General features: G+C 35.2%; 1 protein-coding gene across 1 annotated transcript in view; it reads right to left on the minus strand.

Annotated features, from left to right (window-relative positions):
- Positions 1–8,409: 8,409 nt before the first annotated feature.
- LOC140746502 (fatty acid synthase-like) overlaps positions 8,410–12,259 on the minus strand; it is a 30,239-nt gene continuing 26,389 nt past the window's right edge. Inside the window, exons 35-37 of the mRNA XM_073078657.1 lie at positions 11,892–12,065; positions 9,666–9,768; positions 8,410–9,042 (exon numbers count right to left, since the gene is read on the minus strand). Coding sequence (XP_072934758.1) covers positions 8,456–9,042; positions 9,666–9,768; positions 11,892–12,065 — 864 coding nt within the window. The 3' untranslated portion in view covers positions 8,410–8,455. The remainder of the gene's footprint in view (positions 9,043–9,665; positions 9,769–11,891; positions 12,066–12,259) is intronic.

Below are 12,259 nucleotides of genomic sequence, written 5' to 3' on the forward strand. Positions count from 1 at the left end.
GACTACTTCCCTAAAGGACAATTTTCCATAAGGACAGGTTCCCTAAGTTATTATTTATAACTATTAAATTTTCAGATGCCCGGAATATTAAAATATAATAAGTTATTTGAAGATAAAATGTAACAATATAGGTTAATTACTTCTACAGACATTTGGCGTGCCAGACATATGCCGTGGCAGACACCGACACAACATTTTGAAGGTGACTTAATTCATATCTACAAGCATTGAACGCACCAGACTCGTACCGAAATAAAAAAATAAGTATTTTCCTACAGATGCAAACAGATACGGACCGACCAGACACAATATTATTCTACTGGCCGGGCACGATCCCATGTCTGTCCGCGTCTGCGCGGCCGGGTTACGATAGACATTAATAACTAATATTTTTATTTGAAAAACTTCTAACTCTACATTGTTTTTTGTACGTCTTTTACGTCCTTATATATATTTACCTAAACTATATGATTAATAGTTTCTCTAATACAGTTTTTTTCAACCTTTTTGTATACGCGACCCCTTTACAGGATAAAAAATTCTCCCGACCCCCTTAAGACATAGAGACACAAAAATTTAGTAATTTAAATGTGTACCTATAACTTAGAAATAGTCTCTGCCTACCTATACAGGAAAAAGGCGTGATTTATATGTATGTATGTATGTATGTATGTATGATACCTATCTATCAATTATTTTTTAGCATGCAAGGTCGCCGCGAAAGCTTTAAAAGTAAGTAGCTACGGGCAAACTTGGTAGCAAGAGTTCTAGAACTGAGAGTTGAACTGTTGATGTTCTTAAAAGATAATAAATCAGAATATGCTTATCATTTATCTAACCCTGTTTGGTACTTGAAGTTAGCATTTCTGGCAGATCTTTTTAGCCATCTTAATAAATTAAATAAGAGCCTCCAAAGGAGTGAAGAAAATATGTTAACAGTTAAACATAAAGTGAAAGCATTTCATTCAATTAAAACTAAGTTTTTTGTCATATTCTCTGTAAAAAATATATTTAAGTATTTTCCGTATGTCCAGAAGACTGTTGATGCTTATGCAAAAACCAATCACCTGTAGTAAGGGCTCTCATTCCTTCTATGATACAGAGCTTACATCATTTGCCAGAGAAATTATTAACATACTTTACAGACTCAAACTCTGAAGCTGACAATGGATGTACGTGGATTTTGGCCCCTTTCTTTGATAAGGAATTATATTTGGCAGATCTCACTACAAATCTGAAGCAAAAATTTGTAGAGTTAGCAACTGATGGCGTGCTTAAAATAGAATATCAATCGCAAAGTGTTGATGTGTTTTGGATCAAAAGAAAAGAAGGATATACAGAGCCGGCAAAGGAAGCTCTAAATTTATTAATACCATTTGCCACATCATACTTGTAGAAACTAACGTTCGTTAATTGTGGAAATTAAAACTAAAAAGAGAAATTGACTACTACTATAAATGATTAAATCATTAACATTTCTAACATAGCATCACGCTTTCAAAATTAAAAAAAAAAACAACAAGCACATCCTTTTCACTGATATTGTATTTTTATTGTAGTGTCGAACCTTGTAATTTTTCTTTTGCCGTCTATCATCCGAGTAAGGTATCGCGACCCCCTAGTGAGCCATCACGACCCCCTGGAGGCCGCGACCCACACATTGAAAAACACTGCTCTAATAAAACAAAAAGTTAAAATATTATGTATAAAATATACATAAAAGTGGATGTAAGTAAAAATAAAAATATGTTTGGTATTCGATATTTACAAATCCTCTACTTATTAACCGACTTCCCAAATCAAGAGAGGTTATCTATTCGTCGCGTTTATATATTTTTTTTATGTATGTCTAGCGATTTTTTCACGATGCCGCGACCGATCTACATGATTCAACCGCCATTGTGTGCGCCTAGTTTCACAGGGTGTCCCATTTCGAGGAAATTTAAAAATTTCCGCCAGTTTTCCCGGAAAATTGTAAAAACCTGATTTCTTTTAAACTTGAATAACTCGAGTATTTCTTAAACAATTTCAATTTTCTATTTTTGTATGAAAGGGTGTTTCATTGCAGTACTTTCCTACGTTGACACAATGATGATCTGATGATTAGAACTTTGAGTGGAACTTTGGGTGGAACTCATCATCACTTCCCCTGTTTTTTACATATTTTATGATATCTTACCTCCTGGCCATCTAATCCTCATGAAACTTAAAATAAACATTGAATATCTAGATCAACATGATATGATGGAAAATGTGACCTTCAACTCTTCAACCCTTATTATGCCGAGGTGCCTCTTGCCTCAACCATACAAAATAGGCATTTGGAACTTACGAATATGTGATAAGATCCTTGTGTAGGTAGATATGATGGAAAATATGACCTTGAACCTTCAACCCTGATGATGCAGAGGTGCCTTCCATGTAAAGTACATAGAATATATATATATATATATATATATATATATATATATATATATATATATATATATATATATATTTTATAGTTTAACCTAACAATTAGGCAGACGTGCTACCTGATGGAAAGTAGTCAACGCCGCCTATGGACATTTGCAACACCAGAGGAGTCGCCAATGCATCGCCGGCTTTGTATGAGAGCTCTTTTTGCACCTTTTTTGAAGAGCCCCATGTCATAGCGCTCCGGGAATACCTCGGGAGGAAGCTCATTCCACATCTTACACGTCCGCGGCAAGAACGTCCGTGCAAACCGAACCGTAGAGGACCGCCACGAGTCCAGTTGATGTGGATGGAACTTCATCCTTCGGCGAGTGGTGCGATGGAGGAATGGTGACGTAGGCACCAGGTCAAATAGTTCCTCGGAACACCCACCATTGTAAAGGCGGTAGAACACACAGAGGGAACCTATGTCCCTCCGCAGACTCAAAGGTTCTAACCGATCGGAGATCACTGGGTCGTTGACGATTCGGACCGCGCGTTTCTGCACGGACTCAAGTGGGTTAAGTTGGTATTGGGGCGCCCCTGCCCAGAGATGCGAGCAGTACTCCATGTGGGGTCTCACTTGCGCCTTATAAAGCAGAAGGAGTTGCCCCGCGCTGAAGTACCGCTTCGCTCTGTTCAAGACGCCCAGTTTTCTTGATATTTGTTGCAATGAAGTTGTTAGACAGAGACATATGATGAAAAAATTCACCTTCAACGGCTTACATCCTTTGATGCAGAGGTACTACCAGCCTAAATCACATGAATTAGCCATTTAGTGCTTTCACACATATTTTACAGTTCCTAAGCCGAAAAATGTAAATTATGTAAAAAAATGAATTTTAACTCTTTCACTCCCTTCCAACCTAAACCATAGGAGTCAGTCAGCCTTTTTGTGTTTTCATATATGTATTAACGTCAGTAAGCAGACACATAGGATGCAATTTTTGACCTTCGAGGTCTTAACCCTGATAAAGCAAGGTTGCTTCTCGCCTAAATCGTTTGAGTTATACATTTAATGCTTACGGATATTTATAAACAGTATCAAAGCTACACTTTGTAGTCGCATACAGTGTAAAATGTGACCTTCCAGTTTTCAATAATTTTCTAATGAGGCAGGGACACTGCTGGCCTGAGCCATAGAGACTTGACAATTACTTCTTACAAATATATACAAACTTTTACGTTGTAGTTTTTTTTGGTGAATTGGCCTGACTCACTCGCAGAGTTTACGACTTAGTTTGATTTATTTACTTTTCTGTCCCAACCTAATCTAGCCAATAATATAGTATTTTATATAGCCTCGCCTATAGTGTTTCGTATTGGATTGGTTAGGTTAGGTTGGAACATATAAGACAATATAAAACTAAGCGAGCAGGGCGCGGCAGCGCTCTGCAAGCAGGTGGGTTCAATCCAGACCTTACCTTTATTCATGATCACGTTTAAACAATTTTATATTATATTAATGTAGACTTTAGTATGTCATCACTAAAAAGGGTGAAAGAAAAAATTTTAACAAAAAAATCGGCGCTCAATATATTTCGTTGGACAAAGACGTAAACAGCGTGTCCAGTATGACCGCCGATTTTAGAACTACTCGTATGTACTAAACGAACTTTTATTTAAATTATTTTTTACTTTGTAGTGACATAGAATGGTTTTATTTTTTTTTATATTTAATAATGAATTTATTTCCTGGATTGACTTTCTTTCGCGTCGCAACAGAATAAAACATGAAGATTTCTTTTGAAAATCCAATACTTATGTAAATTCAACTCTGTTGTGTATATTTCTCATTAGTTTGAAATAAAACACAACTATTAATTTAATGATACCCCGCACATTGCAAGCAATTTACAATATGGGGTAGCAGCAAAATATTCCTGTTACGTTAACTTATCGATAACGTATTGTCGTATTTTAATTAATGATGTGCCGAGTCGGCCATTTTTGGTGTTCGAGTACTTTAGTACTCATATAAAAAGTTATTCACAAGTTATTCCAAAGTATTCACAAAGTACTCTAGTACTTTGCACAACATACAGTCCAATAGCACGGAAGAGCAAAAAAAAAAAGCCTCTCACTACACAAAATTAATCAAGTTTTTACTTGTACGAGTAGTAGTTGTAGTGTACGAGTATCGTCAGTATTCGAGTATTACTGATACTCGAGTATCACTATTGGTACTCGAGTATGCGAGTTTATGTAAGTACTCGACTGACTCGAGTCGACCTGACTCGGCACATCTCTAATTTTAATAGGGCAAAAAATGTAGTTTAAAATTCATTGTCGTACTCGTATGAAACTGACTTATGACGGCATTATTTTCATTAGACCACAACACTCTGAGATGTACCTACGTAGTACGTAGTACTTGAAGCAACTCATTTATGGTGGCTTCGCTCAAATTTAAAGCGGTGAGTTATCTCTATGTTTTTATTTATCAGAGATAATATAAATAGAAAATGACCTTCAACTCCTCACCCCTGGTAATGCAGAAGTGCCTTTATAATGTTTGTTGGATAAAACAGATAGATAGGAAAATAGGACTAGAAGGATTTATATTGTATAAAACGCTCTGAAGTGAAGGGGGTTTAACAAAACAATTTATTCTTTCACCATCATTTAATTAACAATACAACTTTTCTTCGGTAGTTTTTTACTTTTACAAAACAAAACAAAGCAAAAACAAAAATATTTAATAAATATATTAGTATAAAATCAAAAACTCGACTACTTAAAAATAACTAAAATGGATAAACAAGTAGGTAGTAAGAATACTGATATGACATAAAATGTAAATTATATATACTTATAAGTTGCTGAAAGCAGTGGAGTTCGCTGTAATATTCAACAAAGCAAATAATCTGATATAAACCTGTGTTAAGACATTTTACTTAACAACATAATTATTTAGTTATAATTATACATTTTTGTAATTCTTTTTTTACATTATCATAGATGATTACAATATTATTTATTTATAATTATACGATTATGAATATAATATCTTTGTAAGTGCTAGTTAAAAAATGTTTGACACAAGTATCAATGTTTGATTTCATTAGCTGCAAGTAAATATAATTAAAATGTTATATTTCAATTCGTAAATATTAAGAAGTAATACAATTAAACAATAAATAACACTAAAAAGGCCGAAGTAGAATTTCCAACAACAATAAGAACAAGAACGTACCCCTGAGGACTAAGCTGAAATGCCGCAGAAAAGTGTCTCCCTTACCATACCCTTCAAAACGGAAAACAGTAGCGCCTAACACTGCCGTTAATAGGTAGAAATTGGTGTGGCGGTGGTACCGCCGGAGTCGAACCACAAAGGGTTCTACCACCTTCAAACCTGCAACTTCTTATAGCTTTATGTCTCTATTTTTAACCGACTTCAAAAAGGTGGTGGTTACAATCTATTATTAGGTGGTGGTTACAATCTATTATTATTTTTTTGTAGTACCTTCTACCTACTTGTCTTACTTTCTACAGTTCACATTTTTAAGCAGTTGTGTTTTTGTTTGTTATATGTTATATAAATGTTTATTAAAATGGTATTTTTCCAAGCTGCTTATATTAATATAATAAAAAATACCTCCCACCTCATTTAATGTTTGCGTTTTAACAGGTTACATGTCAAATGTTAAAATAACCTATATCACTAACATATTTTAAAATAATTCAATGGCATTTCGTGCGGTCAAATCTGTCGAGCTATTTGTGCTGTATATCGTGCCAAATAAAACATACATACATACACGTGCTTAAAATAATCTTACCCTCTTTCTGACGCAGTCGAGGAAAAGTTGTCCTACAAGCAAAACATTGTTGTAAAATCTAACATATTATAAAAAATAGACTGCTTAAAAATAATCCATTAAAAAGGGAAATAGTAAAAAAATACTTCAAGAAATTCAATGACCCCAAAACAATTTAACTCAAAAATACACGAACATGCAAATAAAAAATAAAAAGAACGATACAAAATAAATAAGGAGTCTACATTATTTTGAGGTCTGTGCCGACAATAAGGAAAGTATGTTTTTTAATCAATAGGCGTAGCAAACGAGCATGCAGTCCACCTCATGATACGTGGCTACTGCCGGTCATGGATATCTTTTTTTTTTTTATAATATAGAAGTAGCAGACGAGCATGCAGTCCACCTGATGGTAAGTGGCTACTGCCGCCCATGGACATTTGTAATCACCCCAAATAAGTTTAGATTCCTGCCTGAGGTTGACCACAGACGCGTTGCTATCCTTGAGGACTAAGTTGGAATGCCTCATAAAAGTATGTCTCCCTACCACACCCTTCAAACCACAATACAGTGGCGTTTAACACTGCTGTTATAAGGTAGAAATAGGCATGGCGGTGGTGCCACCGGAGTCGAACCACATAGGGTTCTACCAGCTTCAGATATATATAATGTATATGAAAATATAAAAAAGTAAATAAAGTCTATATCTTTATATTGATGAAGTTTACACTTTTCCATAAGTTGAAGTAAATGTAAGCCCTTTAAAAAATAATGGTCACAATTTAACTTACTTTCGGAAAATGCGTGTACAAACATACATACATACATGTGTACATACATACAATATATTTCTCCTTAACCACACCCTTCAAACCACAACACAGTGGCGTTTAACACTGCTGTTATAAGGTAGAAATAGGCATGGCGGTGGTGCCACCGGAGTCGAACCACAAAAGGTTTTACCAGCTTCAGATATATATAATGTATATGAAAATCTAAAAAGGTAAATAAAGTCTATATCTTTACATTGATGAAGTTTACACTTTTCCATAAGCTAAAGTAAATGTAAGCCATTTAAAAAAAATGGTCACATTTTAACTTACTTTCGGAAAATGCGTGTACAAACATACATACATACATGATACATACATACAATATATTTCTCCCTAACCACACCCTTCAAACCACAAGTGGCGTTTAACACTGCTGTTATTAGGTAGAAATAGGTGTGGCGGTGGTGCCGCCGGAGTCGAACCACTGAGAGTTCTACCACCTTTAACCGTCTGGTATTAATGTTAAAACGTGGGATTCCTTCTTTGTAACCAGAAAGCCAAATAATAATTTTCGTAACGCTTGCTCCAAAATCAGGATGTGTTTAAGCTGTCTTAGCAGTTATCAATAAATAATATAAATATATAATGGTCACAATTAAATTGTTACGGAGATGGCCGTGGACAAATTTACATACACACATACATATGTATTTATATATATACAATACTTATAATTAAACAAAATGTTTATAAATATGTTCTACTAGTATTTAATATTTAAACGCAGGTTTCGTTACTTGTAACCAGAAAGCCCATGAGTTACGGAGAAAGACACGGACAAACATACATACACACATACATCCGTTTTAATAATATATACATACAAATTGATAACCTCCTTTTTTGAACTCTGTAAAAACAAGTATTAAAGTTATGATAACGCATTGTCAAGGACCGACGGATAGAGAGAAACAGACACAGATAGGAAAGAACTTACAAGGGTTCCACTTTTTTGTTTGGAGGCCTAAAAAGTATACAGTGTTTTCGCATTTTAAATGTCGCAAATTTCGTTACAATAACCTGATTTTTTGGGTGCTGTAAGGAAAAGGAAAAAACAGGAACCTTAGCCTATGCCCTTGCTGTCTGTCTGTCATTTTTAGGGTTCCGTACCCAAAGGGAACAGAAACAGAACCCTATTACTAAAACTTCTTATATTTTTTAAGAGTAATTTTTTTTTATACGTAAGTGTCTCGTATTCTTTGTCCGCAAATACATTTTGCTAAGGCAAATAAACCGGTTTTCTTTAATATATATTTATATTTATTTTATATATAATATACTATATATTTTCATTGCTCCAATTTTAATTGCCAAAGGCGTATATAGTATGTTATATATAAAATTTATTTTAATAATTGGCAATTAAAATTGGAGCAATGCTATGAACATTTCGAACAAGTTCACATATTAATGTTTCGTCTTCAAGGCAACTGAATCTTCAGTGCCTCTATATATCTCGCAACGATTCTTCCGTTGAAATTCCATTCGCAAGTCGCTAGAGAGGTGACGGTTAAATATGGCGGCACAGCGGAGGTCGTCCGCGGCGCGTCCGAGCGGCGCGCGCAGCTGGTACAGCTGCACTGGCTGCCGCGAGAACTGCTGCAGCTCGCTGACGTCCAGCGGGTGCGAGGCCGGCAGCAAGGCCACTATTTCGGAATGGAAAGCCCGCGGCGTGATCTCACATTTCCGGGCCTGTTGTAGCCGCGCGTATGCGTTTTGTAACATTTGACGAGCGTACTGAGCGGAATGCGGCACACTCCCCAGTAACAATCGCACGCAGGCATCCACCTTGTTCTCCCATGACAATCCTTCTCTAAATACTGAGTCTAACTCCTTTATATTGATGTCATGCTTGTCCGTCATAAGTTGCATAATGTGTCGCACTACTGCTTCTTGAAGGGCCTCTTCGGAATTAAAACTTCTTGCTACTTCGTCCACAGCTGCGCTAATGGCTCGTGGTTCGCCGCCCACGCAGAATACAGTACCAGTTAAACCTGTTGTAAGGAGATATTGTTTACATGAATTCTTGTTGTAAGGTTTTAATTTTTATATGTAAAGAAAATAATAATAAAGTCATTCAGTTATTTAAATAAAAATAGGCCAAAACTGACTATTTAAATAGGAGGGCTCAATATCTACAGCTAAACACTTCATCTAGTGGCAAATTAGTCATGTCACACGACTAGCCAGCGCACAGCACCGTGGTCAGAATTTTTAATTTGATATAAGTATGTTAAAAGAAATCGTTAATTTAATGAGGCTTTAAGTTCTACTATAAGTTCCACTTCAGCTTGGTCGGTCTATTTTGGACAGTATTTGGAAGACCGAGCTTTGCTCGTTTTCTAAAAATGTAACTTAGCTAGATCGATTTATCATCCCTGAAACCCGGTATACTAAGTTTCATGAACATCGTTGGAGCCATTTCTAAGATTCAGATGTTATATACATCTTATACATATACAGTATTGTATACATCTGCATACATATGTATATGTATATGCGTGTACATCTATATAGAAGAATTGCTCCTGTAAAGATAATATATAGATAAAATTTACACATGATTACACATAATAAAATACAGTAAAATATCTCAAGGAAAGGCAATCATACTGACCGCGTTCTTCTAAAATAGACACCATTTCTAGAGAAACAGTTATTCCAGTTTCGTAGCCCAATATGTAGAAATGACCTTCAAACCGCATGTTCTTAAGGAGGATCTGTAAACAGAAATATATATGGCAGTGTGGAATAAATTAAACTATAAACTAAAAAAAAGAAATTATTTACAAATTTAAAAATTATAAGTAAAATGAGCCATCTAAAATTGCCATGTGAGGCATGGTTCCCAAAACGCTGGCGGCGTTACCTTGCTGCACGGCAAGATTTTCTTTGTGCAAAGTAGCCGACAGCTTTTTGGTCACCGGAACTGTGGAATAGTATATTATGGAAAACTTGTCACGGATGAGTATCATGTAATATTCTAGATTAATGTATTTAATTTAATCTTTCGCCATGAAGATAACATTGTGGAAGGAACCTTGTAGAATGTACCTTCTTAAGATATAATCGTATTATGGTATTTAAATATTATTTTCAAAGAATATACTCGAAGTAAATCTTAATCACAGATTTTTGTTAGCTTTACAAAATAATATGTACTTGGAAAGCGATTACGAATTTGGAAATATTTCTACACAAAGCGTTTTTTAAAGTAAATGTGCCCAATTTATAGAAAAATGTCCACTCAAAGTTTATTTACAAATTGGCTAACAACCTAACTTAGCCAATGGAATAGTGTTTCATTTAGCCTAGCCTATAGTGTTTCGTATTCAATTGGTTAGGTAAAACATTGAAATCGGCTGTATTTTTCGAGAAACAGAAAAAACTAGTTTTTTAACAAAATATCAACCTTTTTAGTGACGACATACTAACAATTGCATGAATCTTCTTTATGTAAAAGGAAAAGGATACTCCCTCACGAATTGACTTGCTGTGCCTAAACTACTGAAGCTAGAAGCCGAAAGTCCATTTATTTATAAGCAAATATTATAAGTAAAGAAAATTTAATTAAAAAACAGTTATTGAAGTTGTACTTCTTTTGGCGTGATTGGACAAAGCACAGAGTGGAGAGAGTTTTAGCGTGTGACCAAATTCCACGGGCCGACATATGTTTCGCATACTGAAATGATGTAGTAATATCAATTTACCTCTATTGGTTGTTGATCAGAAAAAAATGCATATAGTTTTAAAAGTCAATGTGAATGATTTTCTATTCTATAAATAATAAACTCACAATACAGAACAGCGGTCTGCAACTATTTTAAAAGCGCGCAGAACCTCGCGAGAGAGAGGGTCGCGGGCTACACGCATGCGGGTAGCCCTCACATATTTTCTGATGAAATATTTATGAATGTACATACCTACATATATGTTTGAAATTCCACCAAGGAAATGAATGTTGTAACGTTATATGAGAATCTTTAAGGTTTGAAGTTAGAAACGCAAAATTTAACATAGTGTCTATTTACACGTAGCATAACTACACCATAACGTCACTACGTAGAAGGATACAAAAATTCAAACGAAAATGCGTAATGCACTATACGGACCATATCGCAGCTAATTTGGTGGTACTGAGTAACTTAAACCTCCAAGTCAATAATTAAATACCAACAGCTTGTATATGGTTACGATTTTAGCGCCAGTACTCCCGCGTCAGAACTTAGGAGTTTATCATGTGGTCATTTTTTGAAATGTTTATGCTTAAGAACCTTATTTTATATTTGTAAACTACAAATGCCTTCCTGCGTCATTAGGATTGAAGACATGAAGTTCAAATTTTTACATCATATCATGTTACTATACATCCAATCAATAGACCATACTTATGTGAAGATACGAAAGTACCGCAATAGAACACCCTTTCAAATGAAAATTGAAATTGGTCCAAGAATATTCTAGTTATTTAATTTTATGAGAAACGATGTTTTTCCGATTTCCCGGATATCAAGCATTTAACTATTTTCACGTATTACGATCCCCTGTTAAACTAGCCGGATACAATGGCGATTGAATTATATCGATCTGTCGCGGTATCGCGAAATAATCTTTCGAATAACTATTGTAAATTTTTGAATCTGATGTAAATTTTGGAAATTTAGTTTGCCTATGTCACAATATATTGTTGGAAGGATGTTGACGAGGTAACAAAATATTATTATTTCCTTTGGTGTAACTGGTTACATCAAGCGTACATGTATGTACATACTTATTTTAAAGGTAAATTAATCCTATTTTCAAGTCTATATCGCGTTTTTAAAAAGATGTTGTTTGGCAGTACCTGCACATATCTTTGAGCGAGTTGCGCAGGAGTTTCATGCGGATACTCGAGGCCGGGTTGCAGCAGCAGTGCCGGCAGCTGCAGCCGCTCGCAAAGTTGCTTGAAGCGCAGGTGGCAGCCCTCCATGCCCGGCACGATCACCACGTGCTTCTCCTCCACCGCTATCTCGTTACTCTACGACATTTTGCAAACGTATCATGACTTAGGTAATTATTTATTAACCTCCTTGTGAAATTAGAATTGATGGTTGGTGATATTTAAATACACCTCTGGTTATATGATTTTGAACTGATATTATTGTGAGATGTATACATAATATTATGTAGCTCACGATTTTCCAATCCAGTTACATGAATCATAAGTTTGGC

This window comes from Epargyreus clarus, unplaced genomic scaffold (assembly GCF_041222505.1).
Source record: "Epargyreus clarus isolate Ecla_fem2 unplaced genomic scaffold, WU_Ecla_fem_2.2 ptg000012l, whole genome shotgun sequence".
Lineage (NCBI taxonomy): Eukaryota > Metazoa > Arthropoda > Insecta > Lepidoptera > Hesperiidae > Epargyreus > Epargyreus clarus.